Source organism: Gopherus flavomarginatus, chromosome 1 (genome assembly GCF_025201925.1).
Source record: "Gopherus flavomarginatus isolate rGopFla2 chromosome 1, rGopFla2.mat.asm, whole genome shotgun sequence".
Classification (NCBI taxonomy): domain Eukaryota; kingdom Metazoa; phylum Chordata; order Testudines; family Testudinidae; genus Gopherus; species Gopherus flavomarginatus.
The window spans coordinates 70,681,561-70,707,626 of NC_066617.1; the positions used below are offsets into that span (position 1 = coordinate 70,681,561).

At 41.5% G+C, this 26,066-nt stretch overlaps 1 protein-coding gene across 2 annotated transcripts in view; it reads right to left on the bottom strand.

Moving 5' to 3' along the window:
- The window catches only part of PTPRR (protein tyrosine phosphatase receptor type R), a 238,935-nt gene that overhangs the window by 88,311 nt on the left and 124,558 nt on the right, over nt 1-26,066 (bottom strand). Inside the window, exons 4-6 of one of the 2 annotated variants that reach the window (XM_050935215.1) lie at nt 25,521-25,676; nt 18,700-18,810; nt 3,716-3,978 (exon numbers count right to left, since the gene is read on the bottom strand). In XM_050935215.1, coding sequence (XP_050791172.1) covers nt 3,716-3,978; nt 18,700-18,810; nt 25,521-25,676 — 530 coding nt within the window. The remainder of the gene's footprint in view (nt 1-3,715; nt 3,979-18,699; nt 18,811-25,520; nt 25,677-26,066) is intronic. The other variant, XM_050935224.1, reaches the window with a different exon arrangement.

Here is a 26,066-nt window from a genome sequence, read left to right on the forward strand (position 1 = left end):
GCTCCTCTTAAAATCATTGAGAAGAAGGGACCTTACACCTATCTACTTTCTGATGGGCAGGTATGGAATTCTTCTTATCTTGCACCTGCCTATGCACCAAGAGGAGATTATGCCAACACCCAGTCTGCATTGGATGACTTCACCATAGAACCAACACGACAAGACATTGCATTGAAACCAGGGCTTGAGAGATGGCCTGTCAGACCCAGATGACCACTTGTCTGGACTAGAGACTATGTTATGTAGTATCTACAGTTTTTCCAGTGTAATATTTCTGCCAATAGTATAGTGTCTTGTTTCCTATTTGTTCTTGTGGTTAGAACAACAATGTTTATTTTAATTGGGAGAGTTTCCTAAGAGAGGAGGGAATGTGGTGTTTAGATGTGCTTGTAATTATTAGAATTGGGAGTCTGAAAGGACAGGAAACAGGAAGGAATGGCGAGGAGTTGAGGACGCTGAGTAAGAGTTACAGACGGTGCAACAGCAGCTTGGTCCAGAGGCTTCCACTGTAAAAATAAAGTCCTGTTGAAGTTGTTAGTACCTTGCTTGGTTGATACAACACTTTATTACAAAGGATTCCTAATAAACAATGGTAGTTTCAGAATATATAGTTGTTAATGAAGGCTGAGGTTTGGTGTGATTTTGATAAATTCCATTAGCAGGAAATAAAGCCTTATTCTCCCCCCCCAAAAATTAAAGTCATGCAAGTATTTCATCTCTCTTTCCTATTTTACGAGTACTGCTACAGATGGACCAATAATTTGGGATCATAATGGTACCAGGAAGGCAATCAGTCTTTTTCTCAACTGCCTTAATCATGGTATTACAGTCCCAGAGTATGTGTTGCATATATTTTATTAGAGACATTAAATACATCTGATAAATGCAAATGTTAGCTGCATAGCCTATTGAGAAAACCTTTATTATATAAAATGATAAGCAAGATTCTTGCTAGAGAAAGAGGCAGAAAAAGATGTGCAAAGAATCTACTGAATCATTCATAAACAAAATATATTTTAAGAAGCTGGACAAACCACAGAATTGTTTCAGCGATATATCAATAGCGGTAACTATGAACAGTGTTTACTTCTGTACCAAACGTCTCTATTCTTGTTAAAAAAGGAGAGATTTAGAGAGCCAAACCCTGACCTAGCACAGCTCTGCAGTCCAGCTGGAACACCCAGTCAAGACTGGGTAGGAAAAGGTTTTCCCATTCAGTGAGAATTTTTGAGATTTCTAAAATTTTGCCTGTCTCAGATCTTGACAAAAAGTCAAAATCTTGAAAATTTTCATAAATCAAAAATCCAATCAACCGACCAAGTAAATAAATAAAAGGTTCCAATCAATGGAAACTTTTCAATTTCAAAAATGTTTCATTTGATTTCAGTGGGTTTTTTTTCTTCACCTTTTTGGTCTAAATTTACTAAAAGTTTGAAACGAAAAGTCACTTTGACTCAAAAAACTGCATATTTCTAGTTTGAAAATGTCACAATGTCCCATGTTACCAATTTCAAAGCTCCCTCTCCCTCCTTCTGAATTGGGAGATCTGCCAAAACCAATCCTGTTTCATGAGGCGTTTTAGTTTTGATGAATTGGCATTTTTGGGACAAAAACAATTTATCAAAAAATTCCCCAGCAGCTTTACGTAGAGTGGTACATCCGTGTGAGTGGGGAGCCCTGCAGGCAGAAGTCATAGTGCTTCTCTGCTATTGCCCAACCTCTATCCTCTCCTCAAGAGGTGGAGTCACAGATTCCCCCCTTGCTGTCAAATATGGCAGTGGGGTCACCCATTTGATGAGTGACATCAAGAGAGAGGGAATTGTACCCCTGACATTCTTGCTTATGGAGGCAGATCAAGCCTTCCTGACTGGATGATGTTGATTAGTTATACTGCAGTGATGCCTAAGGAACCCAGACAAGGATTAGGGTGCCCTCATACACCATGAAGACAGTCCCCACCCTAGAGAGTTAACAAACTGGGATTTGAATAATACACAGCCAGTAAATCAACAGACCAAAAGAGGGAGAACAAGTTAATGGCAGAGAGCAGTGCAACGCCAAACTAAAGAAAGCCAAGGCATTAGGCACACCCTACATGGTGCCTCCATGTTGTAACCCCAATGCCATGGCACTGCCCCTATGTTACGGTCTATTTGGGGTAGAGAGGTTTCAGACTCGATGGGGCAGTTCTCTGAGCTTTTGATTTAGCCTGTTTGCAGACCCAAAGGTTTAGTTGCCTTCAGAGGCCAATGCCCATTAAGGCTTTGCAGGATGCAAAGGAAACGTTGGAATTGTGACCTGAGACTACGTCTACACTGCAATCAAACACACTTAGCTGGCCTGTGTCAGCTGACTCGAGCTAAGGATAGGGTTGCCAGGTGTACAGTTTACGACTGGAGCACTGGTGCTGCACCGCCAACCGGCCGTTAAAACTCTAGTTGGTGGTGCAGCAAGGCTAAGGCAGGCTCTCTGCCTGCCTTGGCTCTGTGCAGCTCCCAGAAGTGGCCGGCATTTCCCTCTGGCTCCTAGGAGAGGCGTGGCTATGGATGCTCCATGTGCTGCCCCTGTCTTGAGCGCCGACTCTGCAGCTCCCATTGGGCAGGAACCGCAGCCAATGGGAGCTACGGGATGGTGCCTGTGGTGGGGGTGGTGCACAGAGCCGCCTGGCTGAGCCTCAGCCTAGGAGCTGGACAGAAATGCCAGCTGCTTCTGGGAGCCACTTAAGGTAAGTGCTGCCTGGCGTTTGCACCTTGAAACCCCTCCAATACCCCAACCCCCCTGCCCCATCCCTGAGTCCCCCTCTGCACCCAAACTCCCACCCAGAGCCTGCATCCTCTGCCTCATTGTGAACCCCCCAGCCTAGAGTTCCCTCCTAGACCCCAAACCCCTCACTCTTGGCCCCACACTAGAGCCTGCATCCCCAGCTGGAGCCCTCTCTCCTCCTCCCCGCACTCCAACCTCCTGCCACAGCCCTGAGCTCCTTCCCACACCCAAACTCCCTCCCTGAGCCCACATTCCCTCTCGAACTCTGAACCCCCCAGCCCGGAGCCACCATCACCCTGAACCTCTCATTTCTGGCCTCACCCCAGAGCCTGCATCCCCAGCCCAGAGCCCTCACTCCCTCCCGGACCCCAATCCCTTACCCAGCCTGGTGAAAATGACTGAAGGAGCGAGGGTGTTTGGTTTTCTGCAATCAGAAAGTTGTCAAACCTAGCTACAAGGCTGTTTAATTGGGATGTAAATGATTTGGGCTCGGGCTGGACTCAGGCTCTGGAACCTTGTGATGGAGGAGGGTCCTAGAGCCCAAGCTCCATCCCAATCCTGAACATCGTAATTAAACAGCCCGCTAGCCCAAGCCTGAGTCAGCTGATACAGGCCAGCTGCAGGTATTTGATTGCCATGTAGACATATCCTGAGGCAACTCAGGGTGGGATTTCTGTCTGGTGGGAAGTATGATGGGGAGGGATTAAACAGTTCATGTGACTGATGATCAAATGTGTGACAGGGTGCGAGGGAAAAGAAGTGTTGCTGCTTTGGTTGATTATTACTTCGTATTCTCCAATGTTCCTGTGTTTTAAAATGTATGTCAAAGGCACTCAGTGTGTTCGATGGGCATCTTTTAGTGCTTCTCTGAAGGAGGAGGTGCACATCAAACTATGCTACAAGATCTTAAAATGAGACAATAAATATTGAGTGCGCTGGGGCATAATCCTACCTTTCTTGAAGGCCCACAGGTTTCATTTTGAAAGGCGATGGACTGGCAGAGAGTGGAGGTTTGATCTCAGGAACACATTGGCCTTGGGGATCCACTATGACATTAACAACTTTAGGAGCCTGTTCAGGTTGGACCATTCTGTTTGCTGTCTTGTACTCAGACCGAGTTGTCTGCAGGGGAATGGGTGAAAGGTGGATCTCCTGTTTTTTCTCCTTATCTTGTCGCAGTGAGAACTGAATTTTTTCTTTTAATCTGTACAGAACCTATAGAAACAGAAAGGAAAGAGTATTATTTTTTATCCCAACTACTGTGTAAACAAAGTAAAGGAAGAATTACAAATGCTTAGGATTGATCTATATAACATGAATGATTTCTAGAAGGATTCCACAACTTGTGGGCTGAAGTATTTCCAAAAAAAGGGTAAATATTTCTATTATATAAACCATGACTGGCACACAGGTAGTAGGATGTTTTAGAAGTTCTCATTGCTAACTAAGAATTATTTTTAATACAATTACTGCAGTTGTATTATTAAAGAGATAAATAAAACATAATGGGAGAAAGTTGTCACAAAAATCATTGTATAGAAAGAAATACTGGTAAACAAAGTAATTATAGAAAAGTTTCACATAATATTAACACCAAAAATACAATAGTGCAATATATCATCTGAAGCTTATGAAACATCCAGACTCATCTCTCTCTAACTAATGTCCTAAATTTGTTTTAGAGCTTCAAAATACTTGTTTACTCATTGTACAAAGAGCTGTTATCAGAATAGAATAATTTTATAAGATCACTTTTGCAACACTATTGTGCTATTATTTCAGCACTTCAGGTTTATAATACTTCAAAAAATCACTCCAGGATTCATTTTGACTCTAAATGTCACATGTTTTTGTTTGTCACATGAAATGTCACATGTTTTTGTTTGTTTCCTTGGGGAAGGCAGACAGTAGATTTCTTGTAGCTTGAGACATTTTTAAAATCTTCTCTACCAAGAAGTACAGAATGATCCTTAATAAAACCCAACATATGCAGAATAGGTTCAGCTGATTGTGGACTGGTGCCATTTCAAAATTTAAAACTTGAGTTTTTACAATAGCCAAAATGTTAACATCTAAAAACTCCATGTAATCTGGATTCCACTATCCACTCATTGCCCCTTGGGTATCAGCTATCTGTAGTAACTACTTTTCATAATGTCATATTAATTCTGGATTCTGCTCTGCTGACCTCGGAGTTCCGTGTCAAAGATACACTGGCTTGGCAGTGACTGTGAAGGTAACAAGGGCTGCATTTTTGCCATTGCTGTCATAAACAGATAGCTAAGGGTTAATGTTCTTTTACCTGGAAAGGAGTAACCTGAAACACCTGACCAGAGGACCAATCAGGAAACAAGACTTTTTCAAATCTGGGTGGAGGGAAGTTTGTGTCGGAGTTCTTTGTTCTAGTGTTCTGTCTGTCCCTCTCGGCTATGAGAAGTGATTTTTTCTGTCTCCTGGCTTTCTAATCTTCTGTTTCCAAATTGTGAGTACAAAGATAGGTTTGTTTTTTTGTATTTACATGTGTGTAGTTGCTGGAGTGCTTTGAATTGTATTCTTTTTGAATAAGGCTGTTTATTCAATATTCTTTTAAGCAATTGACCCTGTATTTGTCACCTTAATACAGAGAGACCATTTTTATGTATTTTTCTTTCTTTTTACATAAAGCTTTCTTTTTAAGACCTGTTGGAGTTTTTCTTTAGGGGGGAACTCCAGGGAACTGAGTCTGTGCTCACCAGGGAATTGGTGGGAGGAAGAAGTCAGGGGGAAATCTGTGTGTGTTAGATTTACTAGCCTGACTTTGCATTCCCTCTGGGTGAAGGAGGGGGGTGGGGGAGAGATTGGCTCTCTCTCCTTGTGTTTCCAGGACTGGAAATAGAGAGGGTGGAGTCCCTCTGTTTAGATTCACGGAGCTTGCTTCTGTGTATCTCTCCAGGAACCCAGGGAGGGAACACCTGGAAGGGAGAAGGGAAGGGAAATGGTTTATTCCCCTTTGTTGTGAGACTCAAGGAATTTGGGTCTTGGGGTCCCCAGGGAAGGTTTTTGGGGGGACCAGAGTGCCCCAAAACACTTTAATTTTTTGGGTGGTGGCAGCTTTACCAGGTCCAAGCTGGTAACTAAGCTTGGAGGTTTTCATGCTAACCCCCATATTTTGGACGCTAAGGTCCAAATCTGGGAATAGGTTATGACATGGTGTGCAGTGGTGAGATAGATAGAATCCAAAAGCCAGTAGGAATATTATATTTTTCTTTTCTCTGCTAGGGGCTTTTTAGCAGAGAGAGTTTGGTTTTAAAAGGAACCAGAGAGAATTTTTTTTTCTGCTCTCTCTGGCAGTTTTTGGCTTGCATATTAAGCAAGGAACCATTAAGCTGTGACAAACAGGTCTTTTGTCAGACAATAGCACTCCCATTAGGAGGCAATTACCAGCACAATACACATGCAAATAAAGTGGTTTTTCTGGTTTACTTTACATTTAGAAGATTAGCTAGAGGAAGAAAGGGAAAAGACACTGTTGCTAGGCAGACCCCAGGAGACAACAGAGAACCTGCAGTTCAGAAGATAAACACCGGAGGGCACCCCAACACAAGAAAACAGGAACCATGCCTTCCAATACAAAAATGGAGGCCGAAGAACAAATCAAAGAAGCTGATCACAGGCGACAACTGGAAAAAAGACAAAAAGAGGTGGAGCTGAAAGAAAAGGAAGAAAGCATCAAACTGGCAGCCTACAAAAGAGAACAAGCAGCCAAAGATGCAGCCCACAAAAGAAAACTAGAAGAAGAAGAGGCGGCCCACCGCCGAGACATGGAAAAACAACAAAAAGAGATGGAACTCCAGAGGGAAGCCCACCGACAGGCCATGGAATTAGAAAAGGCTAAGCAACAAAACCCAGCCAATCCTAACAACTCTTCGCCAATTATGGTTCCACATCATAGGAAATTTCCCACCTACAAGGCAGGTGATGACACTGAGGCCTTCTTGGAAAATTTTGAAAGAGCCTGTCTTGGGTACAGCATCCCTGAAGACCAGTACATGGTAGAATTGAGGCCACAGCTCAGTGGACCTTTAGCAGAGGTGGCAGCTGAAATGCCTAAGGAGAACATGAACGACTATAAACTTTTTCAAACCAAGGCCAGATACAGAATGAGGATAACCCTGGATCATGCCCGTCGGCGTTTCAGAACCCAAAAGTGGAAACGAGATGTGTCATTTCCCAAACACGCCTACTACGTTGGGAAAAATTATGAGGCCTGGATATCAGGACACAATGTTAAATCCTTGGAAGAACTGCACCTCCTCAGACAAATGGAGCAGTTCTTGGATGGTGTTCCTGAGGACATCACACGGTACATACAAGATGGAAAACCCAAAAATCTCACCGAGGCGGGGGAGATTGGAGCCAGATGGATGGAAGTGGCAGAAAGCAAGAAAGCTACTGTCAAGGGGAACGAATACCCCAGGGGGAACACCAACCATAAACCCTACAACCGAGGACAGCCAAAGACCCCACATACAACCCAAGCAAAGCCACAGACGCCCTATTCTTCCACCTCACCAGTCTCCAGTAACTCACCTCGACCCAGTGACCAGTCGGATGGAAGATGCTTTAAGTGTAATCAACTGGGACATATCAAGGCCAACTGCCCAAAGACCGCCAACCGAGTGCAGTTCATTACACCACCATCACACCAAAGATCCCCAGGCCCAGATGCCTCTCAAATACCCTTGGAGCGAAGGGAAAATTTGAGAGTGGGCGGAAAGAAGGTTACTGCGTGGAGAGACACGGGGGCACAAGTGTCAGCTATCCACCAATCCATCGTAGACCCCAAATTCATCAACCCAAAGGCCCAAGTGACAATTTACCCCTTCATGTCACAAGCTGTAGACTTGCCTACAGCTGAACTACCTGTCCAGTACAAAGGCTGGTCAGGAATGTGGACTTTTGCAGTCTATGACAATTATTCCATCCCCATGCTACTGGGGGAAGACTTGGCCAACCAGGTGAAGTGGGCCAAGCGAGTGGGAATGGTTACACATAGCCAAACCAGGCAAGCTTCCAGACCCATTCCTGTTCCTGAGCCGTCCACAGGTGCCCCGTCTGTGTTACCAGAGACCCAGACAGAGGTAGTGGACCCGGATTCCATGCCAACCACTGAAAGAGCCACAGCACCTCCAGTCCCAGGCCTGGAACTGGAACAGCAACCAGCAATTGCAACCACATTTTCAAACTCAACGCCAGTGGGCGCCAGCGAGCCAGAACTGGCAGAAGCAACAGACAGCCATACCCAAAAGGCTCAGCCAGAGCCTGAAATACCCTCAGGTGCACCAGCGGAGAGCGGTTCACCAGCAGCGGAAACAACCCCATCACCTACATCGCTTCCAGAGGGACCAAGCCCAAGTCCACAGTCTGAGGAAGAACTGGTGACCCCAGCCTCAAGGGAACAGTTCCAGACTGAGCAGGAAGCAGATGACAGCCTTCAGAAAGCTTGGGCGGCGGCACGGAGCACCCCCACCGCCTCTCAGCTCTTCTAATCGATCCAGGTTTGTTATAGACCAAGGACTTTTATACAAGGAGATTCTTTCTGGTGGACACCGGGAAGACTGGCATCTGCAAAAACAGTTGGTGGTTCCAACTAAGTACCGGGGGAAGCCCTTAAGCTTAGCCCATGATCATCCCAGTGGCCATGCTGGGGTGAACAGAACCAAGGACCGGTTGGGGAAGTCCTTCCACTGGGAGGGGATGGGCAAGGATGTTGCCAAGTATGTCCGGTCTTGTGAGGTATGCCAAAGAGTGGGAAAACCCCAAGACCAGGTCAAGGCCCCTCTCCAGCCACTCCCCATAATTGAGGTCCCATTTCAGCGAGTAGCTGTAGATATTCTGGGTCCTTTCCCAAAAAAGACGCCCAGAGGAAAGCAGTACGTACTGACTTTCGTGGACTTTGCTACCCGATGGCCGGAAGCTGTAGCTCTAGGCAACACCAGGGCTAACACTGTGTGCCTGGCCCTAACAGGCATTTTTGCCAGGGTAGGTTGGCCCTCCGACATCCTTACAGATTCAGGATCTAACTTCCTGGCAGGGACCATGCAAAAACTGTGGGAAACTCATGGGGTGAACCACTTGGTTGCCACCCTGTACCACCATCAAACCAATGGCCTGGTGGAAAGGTTTAATGGAACTTTGGGGGCCATGATACGTAAATTTGTCAACAAACACTCAAATAATTGGGACCTAGTGTTGCAGCAGTTGCTGTTTGCCTACAGGGCTGTACCACATCCCAGTTTAGGGTTTTCACCGTTTGAACTTGTGTATGGTCACGAGGTTAAGGGGCCATTACAGTTGGTGAAGCAGCAATGGGAGGGGTTTACGCCTTCTCCAGGAACTAACATTCTGGACTTTGTAAGCAACCTACAAAGCACCCTCCGACACTCTTTAGCCCTTGCTAAAGAAAACCTAAAGGATGCTCAGCAAGAGCAAAAGGCCTGGTATGACAAACATACCAGAGAACGTTCCTTCAAGGTAGGATACCAGGTTATGGTCTTGAAGGCGCAACAGGCCCATAAGATGGAAGCATCATGGGAAGGGCCATTCACCGTCCAAGAGCGCCTGGGAACTGTGAACTACCTCATAGCATTTCCCAATTCCTCACTAAAGCCTAGAGTGTACCATGTTAATTCTCTCAAGCCTTTCTATTCCAGAGACTTACAGGTTTGTCAGTTTACAGTCCAGGGAGATGATGCTGAGTGGCCTGACGGTGTCTACTACGAAGGGAAAAAAGACGGTGGCGTGGAAGAGGTGAACCTCTCAACCACCCTGGAACGTCTGCAGCGGCGACAAATCAAGGAGCTGTGCACTAGCTTCGCCCCATTGTTCTCAGCCACCCCAGGACAGACTGAACGGGCATACCACTCCATTGACACAGGTAATGCTCATCCCATTAGAACCCCACCCTACCGGGTGTCTCCTCATGCCCAAGCTGCTATAGAATGGGAGATCCAGAACATGCTACAGATGGGTATAATCCGCTCATCTACCAGTGCATGGGCATCTCCAGTGGTTCTGGTACCCAAACCAGATGGGGAAATACGCTTTTGCGTGGACTACCGTAAGCTAAATGCGGTAACTCGTCCGGACAACTATCCAATGCCACGTACCGATGAGCTATTGGAGAAGCTGGGACGTGCCCAGTTCATCTCTACAATAGACTTAACCAAAGGGTACTGGCAAGTACCGCTAGATGAACCTGCCAAGGAAAGGTCAGCATTCGTCACCCATGCGGGGGTGTATGAATTTAATGTCCTTCCTTTCGGCCTTCGAAATGCACTCGTCACCTTCCAGAGGCTGGTAGATGGTCTACTAGCAGGACTGGGAGAATATGCAGTTGCCTACCTCGATGATGTGGCCATTTTTTCAGACTCCTGGCCCGAACACCTACTACACCTGGAAAAGGTCTTTGAGCACATCAGGCAGGCCGGGCTAACTGTTGAGGCCAAAAAGTGTCAAATAGGCCAAAACAGAATGACTTACCTGGGGCACCAGGTGGGTCGAGGAACCATAAACCCCCTACAGGCCAAGGTGGATGCTATCCAAAAGTGGCCTGTCTCAAAGTCAAAGAAACAAGTTCAATCCTTGTTAGGCTTGGCCGGGTACTACAGGCGATTTGTACCACACTACAGCCAAATCGCTGCCCCACTGACCGACCTGACCAAAAAGACCCAGCCAAATGCAGTTAAGTGGACTGATGAGTGTCAAAAGACCTTTACCCAACTTAAGGCAACGCTCATATCTGACCCTGTGCTCAGGGCCCCGGACATTGACAAGCCATTCCTAGTAACCACGGATGCATCTGAGCGTGGTATAGGAGCAGTTCTCATGCAGAAAGCAACGGATCACAACTTCCATCCTGTGGTGTTTCTCAGCAAGAAACTGTCTGAGAGGGAAAGTCACTGGTCAGTCAGTGAAAAGGAATGCTATGCCATTGTGTACGCCCTGGAAAAGCTACGCCCATATGTTTGGGGACGGCAGTTCCAGCTACAAACTGACCATGCTGCGCTAAAGTGGCTTCATACTGCCAAGGGGAACAACAAGAAACTTCTTCGTTGGAGTTTAGCTCTCCAAGATTTTGATTTTGAAATTCAGCACATTTCAGGAGCTTCTAATAAAGTAGCTGATGCTCTCTCCCGCGAGAGTTTCCCAGAATCCAGTAGTTAAAAAGTGTTCTTAAAATGTACAAGTCTGTTAGTTATATACTTAGTGGTATATGTAAAGGTTCATGTGTTGTATTAATCTGTTTATTTTAAAGTTCTAGGAGGAAATCGCCGCAAGTGAGATTCCCCACTGTCTGCAATTTGGGGGGCGTGTCATAAACAGATAGCTAAGGGTTAATGTTCTTTTACCTGGGAAGGAGTAACCTGAAACACCTGACCAGAGGACCAATCAGGAAACAAGACTTTTTCAAATCTGGGTGGAGGGAAGTTTGTGTCGGAGTTCTTTGTTCTAGTGTTCTGTCTGTCCCTCTCGGCTATGAGAAGTGATTTTTTCTGTCTCCTGGCTTTCTAATCTTCTGTTTCCAAGTTGTGAGTACAAAGATAGGTTTGTTTTTTTTGTATTTACATGTGTGTAGTTGCTGGAGTGCTTTGAATTGTATTCTTTTTGAATAAGGCTGTTTATTCAATATTCTTTTAAGCAATTGACCCTGTATTTGTCACCTTAATACAGAGAGACCATTTTTATGTATTTTTCTTTCTTTTTACATAAAGCTTTCTTTTTAAGACCTGTTGGAGTTTTTCTTTAGGGGGGAACTCCAGGGAACTGAGTCTGTGCTCACCAGGGAATTGGTGGGAGGAAGAAGTCAGGGGGAAATCTGTGTGTGTTAGATTTACTAGCCTGACTTTGCATTCCCTCTGGGTGAAGGAGGGGGGTGGGGGAGAGATTGGCTCTCTCTCCTTGTGTTTCCAGGACTGGAAATAGAGAGGGTGGAGTCCCTCTGTTTAGATTCACGGAGCTTGCTTCTGTGTATCTCTCCAGGAACTCAGGGAGGGAACACCTGGAAGGGAGAAGGGAAGGGAAATGGTTTATTCCCCTTTGTTGTGAGACTCAAGGAATTTGGGTCTTGGGGTCCCCAGGGAAGGTTTTTGGGGGGACCAGAGTGCCCCAAAACACTCTAATTTTTTGGGTGGTGGCAGCTTTACCAGGTGCAAGCTGGTAATAAGCTTGGAGGTTTTCATGCTAACCCCCATATTTTGGACGCTAAGGTCCAAATCTGGGAATAGGTTATGACAATTGTATAGGACCCTGACACCGTGTCTCTTTAGCAGCTACGGAGTTACTGTTTTTGGAAGAAGAAACAAGCTCTTCTGAGCTGCGGTTGCGTCACTTTAGATGATACCTTCTAGTGTTTTTTAGAAAAGAAGGAAATCTATGAAACTATCAATAAGGTAAGCACTATCATGTCTCTGTAACAACTAGGACTGTAAGGCATTTTAAAAAAAATAATCATGCTGTTAAACTATAACAGAATACCATTTATTTAAAATATTTTTGGATGTTTTCTACATTTTCAAATATTTTGATTTCCATTGCAACACAGAATACAAAATGTACAGTGCCCAGTTTATATTTTTGATTACAAATATTTGCATTGTAAAAAACAAAAGAAATCATATTTTTCAATTCACCTAATACAAATATTGTAGTGCAATCTCTTTATCATGAAAGTTGAACTTACAAATATAGAACTATGTACAAAAATAACTACATTAAAAAACAAAACAATGTAAAACTTTAGAGCCTACAAGTCCACTCAGTCCTACTTCTTGTTCAGCCAATCGCTAAGACAAACAAGTTTGTTTACCTTAGCAGGAGATAATGCTGCCTGCTTCTTGTGTACAATGTCATCTGGAAGTGAGGACAGGTATTTGCATGGCACTGTTGTAGCTGGTGTCACAAGATATTTATGTTCCAGATGTGCTAAAGATTCATATGTCCCTTCATTCTTCAACCACCATTCATTCAGAGGACATGTGTCCATGCTGATGACAAGTTGTGCTCAATAACAATCCAAAGCAGCAGAGCCCAATGCATATTCATTTTTATCATCTTAGTCAGATGCCACCAGCAGAAGGTTGATTTTCATTTTTCGTGGTTTGGGTTCGCATCGAGAGTGTTGCTCTTTTCAGACTTGTGAAAGCATCCGCGACACCCCGTCCCTCTCAGATTTTGGAAGGCACTTCAGATTCTTAAACTTTGGGTTGAGTGCTGTAACTATCTTTAGAAATCTCACATTGGTTCCTTTTTTGCGTTTTGTCAAATCTGCAGTGAATGTGTTCTTAAAATGAACAACATGTGCCAGATCATCATCTGAGACTGCTATAACATGAAATATATGGCAGAATGCAGGTAAAACAGAGCCGGAGACATATAATTCTCCCCCAAGGAGTCACAAATTTAATTAACACATTATTTTTAATGAGCATCATCAGCATGGAAGCACGTCCTCTGGAACGATGGCCGAAGCATGAAGGGGCATTCGAATGTTTAGCATCTCTGGCATGTATATACCCTGCAATGCCAGCTACAAAAGTGCCATGCAAATGCCTGTTCTTACTTTCTGCTGACACTGTAAATAAGACATGGGCAGCATTATCTCCCCTAAATGTAAACAAACTTGTTTGTCTTAACGATTGACTGAACAAGAAGTAGGACTGAGTGGACTTGTAGGCTCTAAAGTTTTGCATTGTTTGGTTTTTGAATGCAATTATGTAACAAAAAAATCTACATTTATAAGTTGCACTTTCATGTTAAAGAGATTGCATTTTACAGTACTTGAATGAAATGAATTGAAAAATACTATTTCTTATTTATCATTTTTACAGTGCAAATATTTGTAATAAAAATAATATAATGTGAGCACTGTACACTTTGTATTCTGTGTTGTAATTTAAATCAATATATTTGAAAATGTAGTTGGTATAAATAATTTAAAGCGAGTCTCAGTATCAGCAAAATAAGTATAGTTTTGCAATCTCCAGCTCAGTGTTTTTTTCATCCTCCCAGACCTTAGGAAATCCCTCTGGCCTGCAGTATCTACAGACAGGGCCGGCTCCAGGGTTTTTGCTGCCCCAAACGTCGGGAAAAAAAAAAAGCCGCCATTGCAATTGGCAGCAGCTTCACCGCGTGGCTTTATTCTTCGGCGGCAGTTTGGTGGCAGGTCCTTCCCTCCGACAGGGACTGAGGGACCCACCGCTGAATTGCCGCCGAAGAGCCCGACATGATGCCCCTTCCCCTTGGCCACCCCAAGCACCTGCTTGCTCAGCTGGTGCCTGGAGCCAGCCCTGTCTACAGGGGATTCCACAAGCTTCTGAGTAATTGAGGAACATAATGTGTTGCTACTACTTCCCTTTGCCACAAATCCAGGAATTTTTATGGTGCTTCCACTCAGTGAGGCTCCGTGAGTACTCTCACTCAAGCCCCTGTGTCAGGGCTTGTCACTGCCTAGCCCTATGTGTGTGACTGGATATATCTTGTACATCCATTTTCATGGTAATATTCAAAGATTAATATTTCAGTGTGAGCTTGGAATTGTCCCATTTACGAGCAATTCACCCATTAGGCAGGCCTCAGTAACATATGTAAACACTATATTTATTTAATTGAGTTAAAGAATAAATCACATAAGTAAAGTGACCAAGATTTGGTCCTCCTCACTTTGGAGGAAAATAGCCCTAATTGTATTACAAAACCAAACAGGTATATTGGATAAATAAATACAGATGTTTGAGATATTCTAACCAGTTTCCTCCTACAAATCATTTTGGGCTTCTCTGATTTCTGATAATTCCTAGATACTTGATTATGGGAATATCACTCTGCCATTCATGGCACAACATTTTAAATCACATATTTACATTACTTTCTTTCAATGTGATGTCTCATTTGGAGGCACAGTCAGTTAGGTCTTTGGGGTCCATCTAAACTAGCATAATTTCCTACCTCTCTCCAATACTCTGCTATTTGAGCATAGAAAAAAAAAACTCAGTAAATTTAGATCCCACCAATAACAAGCTGTGAAATGAGTTAAGGAACTATGTTTGGTTTTCATTAAGACATGGCTTCTGCTAACACAGTTTGCCCAAACAGTGTGGCTGGGGAAAAATCATATCAAAACCGTGTTTAAAAAGGCATTCTGGATTTTTAAAAATGGTTTTTAAAAACAGTTTGGCTCTAACAACAATAGCCAACAAAACTATGCAAGTAACCAATTTAGTTACAGCCATGTTTAAAGAAAGCTTAGACTGAGGTCAAGGCTGAGTGTAGACAAAGCCTTCATGGCATAAGGTGTCTGACCCTGTTACAGCACATGAGCTAAGGAAAGGCAGTTCTCTACAGCCACCTCAGAACACTAGGATAAATGGTACACACTAACACAGAGATACAGGATGACTGAAAAATATGAAGAAAAATCCCTAATCTTTAAAGAGTTGCTTTCTAGGACACGGTGGGACATCTTTAAATTTTGCATATATGGGGGCCCTGGTGTAGACTCACAACTCAACGAGAATGCAACTCCTCTTCCTGTCACCTCCTTGCTTGGGTCCACATGGAGTCATGAGTAGGCCTAATCTACATACACTGAAGTTCACACCTTTTGTTTCTGCCCAGAATACCTCAAAAGAGAGCTTAATTTTCACAGGCAAATTGATTTTTAACTCATATCTTTTGTTATTTCAGTGCATGAATGTGTGTGGACACTCTTACTTCAGAATAAAAGTATATTGTTTTGATTTTGCTTAAGTCACTCAATAAAGCTCACTTAAGAAAAATTGAACGAGGCCCCCTAGAAAGAGAAGCTAACCCTTGGACTAGCTAGAAATCCTTGGTTAATCTCCTACTATTCCCTCAGCAATCCTACTAAGCACTGAACAGAAGATGTTACCATGATGCAGTATTTTTAAAATTAATCTCATGTTTTCAAGAATAAAAAGGCCGAGTTTGGTTTTCTTTGATGTATGGGGTCATACATTATTTGTGCATATTCCTATGATCATAGCACTTTTGAATATCCTGAAAATTTTGTGAAGTCTAAAAGCTGCACAAACTTTAGAACAAATGATCAGTTGTGAAAATTTTTACAGGACAAGAGAATTTCCTGTTATTTAATATTCTCCTGATTAAAGTGTTTCTGAAATTCAATCAAGTGGCAGAAACCCCCCCACCTCACATGATTTTGATAAGAACCACTCTGCAAAAATAATGAATGACAACTTTCATTTTTATAAACAACTAGGGCCAGTCAAAAAATGTTGAGTCTCACAACTGTAAAAGGTTACTTTTTTTGTCTTTTCTTTTTTGTGTTTGAAAAAAGTCATTCTGTTTTTCAGATTTCAGAATTTGAAAACTTTTGACAAGAAAAAGGGACACTTTTTTTAAAATAAAAAATTATCCCATTTGTTAACCAGCTCTACAAGTAACCTGTAGTCTAATAATTACCTATTTATTAATAAAGAGCACATTAAGAAATCTGGATCATTTTTGAAATATTTCAAAACAAAAAGGGGCTGAATTCGTAAGAAATATTCAAAATGAATAGTTCAACCTGTTCCATCAAATATAGTATTACTTATAAAAATGGTTAGAGTAATAACAAACCATTATCTATTAAAAATAAAAATCACAGACAGACCTGTTCTCCTTAGAATAGCATTATTAAATAGTTACACTTAATTAGTTTATTGCTTAATAGGTTATAAATGATGTATGGAGCTCCCAGAAGAAATTAGTTCATAGTCTGAACTGCAGAAGAGGACCACTGGTGGTGAATCCCTCTGAGACACAAAGAGCAAAGTTATTCTGGTGATGGGGGGTCACAGAAATAAATGGATGGCCTGGGAGGAACAATTTACTGGTCTGACTTTAGCTCATGTAGTACTGTATTACTGTATATAACAATACACTGCATAATAAAATATAGGTTTGAGTTTTCTTATTGCAGTTAATTATTAAATTCCAGAGAAATTAAAAATAAAATATGTAAAGACTTTTAACGCACAGTCTTTTGTCAGTGTAAAAACTTTGCAGTTAAATATCATGATTTGTAAAACCCAATTAAGAGAAAAGGCTGTACAGTTTTATAATTTCCATAATAATTCTATAGAACAAAGGATTAACATAGACAATTCAACTAGTTTGCACTAACCACTATTGTGCATCCATCTAATTAGTTTCCACTTCACATTTTAAGAGACACTTCCAAGTAATCTAGATCCAGATTTGGCCAACAGCACCTTTGACACTCCCAGAAATAAGCATTTAGGGATAAATATACAGCTGCAGTATAATTGCAATATAGACATTTTGGGTGCCCCAGTAAAGGCCCAAGATTTTGTAGCCTGCAGAATCTGTGACTTTGTGTGTGTTAAATTTATGCTTATGCACTCAGAGATTATGTAGATAAAAGGAGGAAGGCGGAATAGGGGTCCAAGGTGTTGTACTCTGCTTCCACCAAGTGAACAGCGAGGCAGCAGAGACAGAAAAAGTTATCACATCCTGTTTCCAGAGTTACATCTTTGATGATGCAATGTGTTTTATTCTCCATAAGAAATGAGAGAGGGAGGATTAATGTTTGTCAGGTGGGAAGAAAACAACAACTCCCCCCCCTCCAACATCAGAGAGGCTTTACCAGATTAAGTAAGATTTTGTTATCAAAGATCTATAATTTACAGACCGAATAACAAATCTTCACTGAAATGTTATTTCCATCTTAACATATGGATGTAAAAGCTGCAAATCAAAAGGTATATAGACAGACATCTAAATGCCCTTGAAAGCAAGTGTGTTTGAAAAGTACTAGGTATTCAATGGAATGAATAGTGCCAAGATTCATCAGAGTTCAACAATTCCTTATCTGTAAAGTTATCCAGAAAAGAAGATGGAAATATTTGGGATATGTGTTAAGAATGAACACATTCTTGAGCAGCTGGAGGAACATGAAAGTGGGCCAAACCAAAAGAATCCCTCCACTGACCACTACTCAAGAGAGAGAAAACTTATGGAACTTGCAAAGAATGGCCCTGGAGACACAGGGACAGTGGAGCCTTCCTCGTGTCCTAACAAAGTGGGAATGATTCAGATTCTGAAGCTATAACTGACAGTTTCCTTTTTTTTTAACAAAATCAAATTGAAAAAGATTTCAGAGTGTCCCTTTAATACCTCCAGTGTCAAAATGCACTCAGGGCCCTTTAAATTGTTTTGAGTTTCATTCATTGGAGTGTTCATTCATTGGCAAGGATGTTCACTGGACACCCTGTGGCTAGACACTTGACCACCAGACATATACTGCATCACATGTTAGATGTCACGTTAAAAGAGCAGTTAAATAACACACTTATCCCTAACTACATTTCTGAATAGTGGTAATATCAATATTTTCAATGTCAAATTCATATTTTATTGTAATTATATTGTTACACAGTGCTAATACCATATTAGCATGTATAAAGCATATTATGTCAATGTTCTGTTTTTTATTACCACATAATATAAGAAATAAAATACACTAGAAATCTGTAGTGACATTGAGGGCTCCTGTGACCTCTGTAAACAACTCACTTAGGGTTCACTCTCATGGTTTATCATGTTACTAGATGCCCTCAATTTAATTACTGCATGGTTATTGTGCATGGTTAAATGTCCATTATTTCTGAAGCTTACCATTAGTGATATTTTATATCAGATATAAAACATTCTAAACATAATAAGTATTTCTATTACTCATCAGGCTTTGGCCTCCCACCACTATCAGAGTTATTTACTGTTACTTAGAGGCTGAGCTTCTGACTATTTTATGAAAACCCTCTTGAAACAAAGGAGGCAGGACTCTGTCTTTCAGAGTGATGTAAGCAATACATAAATAAAAACAGAAAGAAGGTGAAGCAACAGACTTACCATTAAACATGTTGCCACAATGACAAAGATGCTGAGAAATATGACAACTGCATAAAATCCTTCTTTGCTCCAGATTTTGTCCGCTTCATGCTGGCCTTGCAAAACATTTTTCTTTAATACCAACAACAACAAAAAAAAAGGTTGAAATTCTACAAAAGCATGTGCAGATTACAGAGTTCTTATCAGGCACTATGCATTATTTCAGATTTGTTATCGTATATATTCTATAGTATATGGCTCTGATCGCTGCCAGTTCTATATCTACCTAAAATAAGCAAACAGGCTGAACTATACGTGTTGCCACAATAATCCTAACACAACCAGAGATGATTTAAAATCTTCTTAGTGACTATTGAAGTAATCTTCCCACAGATGCAATGGACTGGTCTGAAGCTAAGTAAACAAGACTCATTCTTTCTTGGAAACTACCTGGCCCATCAGGTAAGAGGGTAGTACTCATATGTGTGCTGAGGAAATTACTCTTGCTGTCTCATTTTGCTGTGTCTCCTCCCACAAACACCTACACACTAGCCTACATACTATCTACACCTTACACAGAAGTGAAAACAGGTGCAAACAGAATCTCGTGATGTATTAATAAGCTGAAAAGCCCTGACATTCTAACCTAAAGAAAAACCCAAAACAACCTCCCCCCCACAATATTAAATTCTGATTGTACTTCAAGCAATCTCCTAACTTTAGGGACTCCCAATGATATTACATTTCTAAAGCAGCTCTGTACGCTGAAAAATGCAGAGCTGTTGGGGAATATAAAATAAAAAAACAAATAATGTTTATTCTGTCTTTATTGCAGTGACAATCTGATTGGAATATCAAATTATAAGATTTTGGCTATATTTTCAAATGGAAAAAAGCTTAATTGAAACTTGGTTCTAATAGAATCCTCAGTCCAACTGTAATACATTATTCAGAATATGATGTGTATACTTGCAGCAAATGCAACATTCACTTGTGTGTTTCAAAGGGAAAGAGATTACATATAGACTTGAAAGAAATTAAGTTGTACATATAACTACAGAAAGTCACACTCCTAATCTCAATCTATTTCTTTATTTCTTGAATAAAATTGTCCAGTTGAGAGAAAAGAAGGTATTTAAATCAGGTCTTCAATACGCATTTCCAAAGTCTCGATGCTCCCCTTTCATAGAAAAGTCCTGTAGGGAGGCTAGACTGTAATTTAACATACTAATTCACGTGAAAACTAAAAATTGCCTTGTCTTCACTATGATTTTCCTCAATTTAATCAACTTGAGTTAGGAACAAACTTTCTTTCCTAGGCCTTGTCTACACTTGTGCACCATGTATGATACGTGTAGCCACACACCGCAGTAAAGGGGAAGCTCCATCCACACTCACTGTGGTGTGTAGCTACATGTGGCTGTGAAAAGCTCCAGTGGGGGAAGATAACGGGGAAAGGCTCTGGCAGCAGAAAGATTCTGGAGCATTTCCCTGCCACTTCCCTCTTGTCAGAGCCTTTCCCTGCTGCTGGAGGATTTCACTCAGGCAGGGAAAGGCATCAGCCTTGCTAGGAGGGAGGGGGATAGTACACTGCTAAAAACAGCAGTGTAGAGATGGGAAGCGCTGTGCGGCTGGCCTGTGTCAGCTGACTCAAGCTCCAGGGGCTCGGGCTAAGGGGCTGTTTAACTGCGGTGCAGATGTTTAGGGCTCTGGGATTCTGCAACCCCAGAACCCAGGCTCTAGTCCAAGACCAAATGTCTGCACTGCAATTAAACAGCCCTTTAGCCTGAGCCCTGGGAGCCTGAGTCAGCTGACATGGGCCAGCCAGAGGTGTTTAACTGCAGTTTAGGCATACCCACAGAGAACTGTGTAGGGTACATACTCTAGGGATTCAGGTGTGTTTCTTCTCTACTTGCCTAAGCAGTGCCTCTCCATCTACAAAGCTATTTATATCCATAGGAGCTGGGCATGCAGTGTGTGTACTCCACACATGGCTGCAAGTACAGATGTGCCCCTAATGAAGACACAGGAATCCCTAAAGCAAATGTTCTATGAGGTTGACTTTATAGACTTGGAGTCACCTGATCACCGCAGAGGGAAAAGTTCAGGAGTCTCATAGAGGGGGTGGGTGTGTGGTCTGCAGGCTCAAGAGGGCCTTCTGCTCCATGCTGATCCCTGGGCATGGTTTGGAGCTGTGTTGTCATTGGGTATGCTAGCAGAAGCATGGGTAACTCATGCTCTGAAATCTGCCAGGTCTCTTGGGACCTTGCAATACTGAACAATGTTACACACCTGCCCAAACTCCTTTGACCTAGAGCCCTCCCAAACGGGCAAAGCCCTGCTCAGGTAGAATTCAAGCAGAGGAGTTTGTATGCACTGACAGCAACATGGACTCCAGGGACAGAGGGACACATAACTGAGAGCAGCCACCGCTATTTTGAGTCAACACAGATTTGCTTCCCTCTAGTTGTGGAGAGGGACAGAAGCATTCAGTACCTATTCTGTGCAATTCACAGAATGTAGCTTTATAGAATACAGCACACACAGATAAGTATTTGATTCGATGGTTAATTTAGGGGTGCTTATTTTTTTTTTTAAATTACTATGTATTGACTTATAATTAGAAAATCTCCTTAAAAGAATATTCTTTTGTTGAGATGCCAGTATGTCACAGCACTGGAGGCTAGATGGCAAAATGAAACTCACACAGTACATCCACTAAAATCAATGAGAGTACTTGGGTGGGAAACTGCTCAGAAATGTGAGCACTTGGTTTCACAACCTGGCTCTAAGGGCTCTGTATGTGTCCACAGGCTGAAAACGAATTCTAAATCACCTTCTTGCAGTGAACCACTCAAAAAATTGAAGCGTTTCTGGCATACTGGCCAATTATTTCTGCTGAAATTGTTCCTTACCATATTTAAAGAACAAGTTCACTGCTTTCACTATTTGTTTTGTAGTGTTTCATGCAATTCAGTTACCTCAATGCAGTAAGGAGGTTATTTTATCTATTGTTTACAGGATACGCCTGAGTCTTCATGCTGGCTTAAGGCCCAACACTGCAGCTGCCCTGCAGTTTCAACTCCCATTGACAGCCATGGGACTTCTGTGTTCAGAGCAGCTGCAGCATTGGCCCATAAGCTATAAAGTAACTGTCCTTGGGGAGGTTACCTGACAACCTTCCTGTGTTTCAGACATCCCACGTGGAAAACTGGATTAAAAGCAGGAGCTCATTGAGCATCAGCTGAGCTGCCCTTTCATAAATAAATAAATGCTGCCCTGTACCTCCCCATCTAAAGATCAAATAAACTAGAGAGTTGACTAGCTAACACAATTTTTGAACTACTGGCTGAGGGACTTTAATTACTTTATTTTTAGTACATTAGTGGAACAGTACAGTTTTTTTTTAAATGGTAGAACTTATTATATAAGTAGTTAAATCTACTATAATTCTTCTCCATTACAAATGCAGTGCATATTTTCTCCTGATTTTGTTTTTCTCAAAGTCAGATCTAAACCATTTTAAAATGTTAGGTAATTGTCTATATAAAGGCAAAAATTACACACCACAGCTCTAACACTGACTGACATGCCATTTTGGAACATCGAAATATTACATTAGCCTAACAAAAGAAGTCTGTACCCTTGATTCTAATGTAGAATAGGAAGGACAGCAGAACTCTCACTTAAACTCTTTTGTAATTATGATAGCAGGGGTTCTGGACTATTGTAGCTGAGTCACTTCGTGTCTATGATAAGAAAATAATTTGTGAGATGGTGTCAATTGTTCAGGACTATTTGTTCCAAGGTCCAGGAAAACTGATAAGATGGAGCTGTAAACAATTAAGTTAATCTAAAACAGCTTAGTTGTTAAGCTCCTAGAGACAAAAGCTTTGCTGGTAGAGTCCTCCTTATTGAGAGCAGAAAGTCAGAGATGGTGAGAAAAAAAAGGCCTGCCAGCAGAGACAGACACTGAAACTTAAAGATGTAAGGGTGTGCTGATTATATGAACTGAAACTATAACATATGTCACTAGCTAAGTGGCGGTTCTCCAGGCCTCAGATAGGTATAATGTAATGCTTTGATTTTCTCACAGGGCTTGTCTATGCACAAACTTGCATCAATTTAGTTTAACTGGTGCAATACCCTCTGTGGACACTCTTAAGTCTGTTTAGAAACAGTTTGTATCAATACAGCTTAAGTTAGTATGGAATCAATTTAAGCTAAATTGATATAAACTATTTCTAAATGGATTTAAGAATGTTTATGTAGGGGTGCAAGCTAGTGTGAGACAAGCCCTTGGTTTTTTATAATTTTTTTTTCTCTATGATAACTTTGGACCTAAGTTGTTATTAAGGCACCTCCTGTGAACTATTCTCAAGGACAAAGGAAATGAATGCCTGACCTCTGGTAATGGAGAGAGGTGGGAGAGGAGAAGCACCTGACCAGTAGCACTCTGTGCAAGGCATGGGCAGAAAGTTGCTTCCAACACACTGGCTGCAGCCAGTAAGGAGCATGAGTAGAGCCTGGAGACCACAGAAATTGGTGTGACTCTGGGTTATACCCCTTATTGCCTCTGCCCTGCGAACATTTGTTCTTTGCGTGGATTTAGGGATACATGAAAAACTGGTCAGTTAACGTGGCTGGGAGGTGAAGATTAAATGTAGCTGTCTTTTAGACCTTGATTTCTACAAAGACTGACATATGAGTAGTTCTACTGAAGTCAATGGGACTAGTTACACATGTAAAGATAAGCATGTGCATAAGTCATTGCAGGATCAGGGCCTTATTTATGTAATCTGTTAAAAATGGATTCAAATAATGCTCTTGTCTTCCCAATAGCATTAAACCCACCTGACTTTATGAGCTATTTTGTATGAAGAATTCTAGAGAAAACTTCATCATGAAACCTTTAACTTTGTATTGGCTACATTTATCTGATTGACAGAGAGAGAATTCAAATACCTAGTAGTTTTAGACTATTGAAACTGAGGAATGACAATTTACTATTGTATGTAACATAGGTGAGATTTCAAAGTCAGCACTTTGTTTTTTCAGACAGTCCCTCCCAGCTTGAAATCATTTCTCCATCCATAAGGAGTTATTCACATATGCTTTCTTCCCATGTCTATTTGAATTGTTATTTGTAATTGAAGTATTTGGAACAGATAATCACATGTCTCAAATTCATACACTTCAGCACTAAAGTAAATTTTCATTTAAAGAAAGTATTTTAGGGCTGCAGCCCAGGTGGCTGACTAGAGGTGTAATGAACAGATCTGACATTAGGACAGGACTGCTTAGCTTCACTTTGTGATCCTATAACTCAATGTCCTATAACCTCAGTATCTGATCTGTGAAAACTATTTCAATTTCATAGTTTACCTGCTGTAGGAAATACATGACTTTGCTCATTATAACTTGTTTTTATATTGCACTTTTCATACTGAAAATATATCGCAGCACTTTACACAGAATTAGAACTTTAAAATAAGGTAGAAAAATGTCCGTGCAGCAACTATGTAGGCTAGTGTATTACCCACTATGCACTCAGCAATGACTCACACACAGGCCTGGACATAAAGGCCCTGATCCTTTGCTTGGCATAGGAATCAACAGGACTGGAGAAGGGAGGGGGGACTGGAGCTGGTCAAAGTTTCCTGTTCAGAATGTTTTTTTGACCAAAAACTGCTCTCTCATCAAAATGGAAATTTGCACAGGAAAATCTGTTTTTGATTAACTGTTTCGAGATTTTTCATGAAATTGACCTCACACAGAGTTCAAGGGGCTTTATGTGTAATTATCGGCTTCCAAGCACCAGACAAAATCCAAAGTGATTTGATTATAGCCTGATGCGTTTGTGAGAACTCAATGGCTTCCTTTCCTTTTTTCTTTAATTATTATTTCCTTTGGTGTCACGAGGTAAACCCAAAGTCAAACATATGTCCAAATGCAACGTCTGCAGAGCACTGCTGATGTGACAGCCAGCACTGGTCCTGTTTCGAAACAGATTATCTTTAAAAATAAAAGTAGTAATAAAAAATAGCAAGACCTTTTAAGGGCTCTCTCTTTTTTGGGCTAGGTAAAAAAAATAAAGTGGGCAAACTTTCAAATCTCTCACTCTACCAGAAAACAAAGTCAACAATAGATAAAATAAACAAACACAATGCTCCCAAAGCCATTCAAGGCACAGTTTAACCATGTATAGACCAAGCAGGAGGTTGGACAACCTTGAAGTGGAGAATTATCATGAAATATGAATTCTATTTGTGTCTTCACAGAAGTCTTCAGACCAGCCAACTCACATATAAAAGACCAAAGTTTCTTAGGCCATATCTATATGTACAGTGATGCAGTGACACACCTGTACCAATACAGCTGTGCCACTCCAGCACGTCTGGTGAAGATGTTCTATGCCGACAGGAGAGAGCTCTCCTATCAGCATAATAAAACTACCTCTGAGAGTGGCAGAAGCTATGTCAATAGGAGAAGCTCTCCCACCAACATAGTGCTGAGCACACAAGTGCTTATGTTGGTGTAACTTATGTCGCTTGGGGTGTGTGGTTTTTTCACACCCCTGAGCAACATAAATTATGCCGACATAAGCTGTAGTGTAGTCATAGCCTGAGTGATTATATGATCCATTCAAGCTTTCTTTAAATAATTGAACAGGATTATTTTTTATTATTGCTTTGCAATAATAATAAAAACAACTTTTATTAGCCATACATTCTCCTCAATATCAGTACCTTAGCCTAAGAACTAACACAGGCCTTAATAATTATATTTAGAGTTGACTAATTTACAGTAAACTCTAATATGTTATACACATGATAACCTACCTCTGGGGAAACCTCTGTAATTCCAAACTGGGATAAACTTTGATGCAGAACATTGATATTAAGTGAACGCAACACCTCTTCAGATGGAAGCGCGTCAGAAATTCCTGGTCTTCGATTTGTTGGAGACACGAACATCTCAACACAGTTCTTCTTCCCCTAGATAACACAAATCATATAAATATATTTGATTCTGAATCACTCCTGCCAGCTACAAATTTTAATCATATTTTTAAAAATGAAAAATATAGTATAAGGAGGATTGCAACTACTCGCTTGCTCTCTTTCTCTATTCACACTCCATTTTGAGCAATTTAAACTTCACAGGATGGATGCTAAAAAATAGTATATGCTGTGTTTTTTCTCTCTCACTCCTTATTAGATTATCCTCACCTTAAAGTCACCATCTTTAGATGTTTGTCCTTCAGCAAAACTGCTTTGCATCATGACATGTTGGTGTTTTGTTGTTACTTTGCAATCCAATGTCAACACATTGCAACTTTTTGTGATGAGGCACAACATTCTCATTGCAATTGTCATGCTATTAGA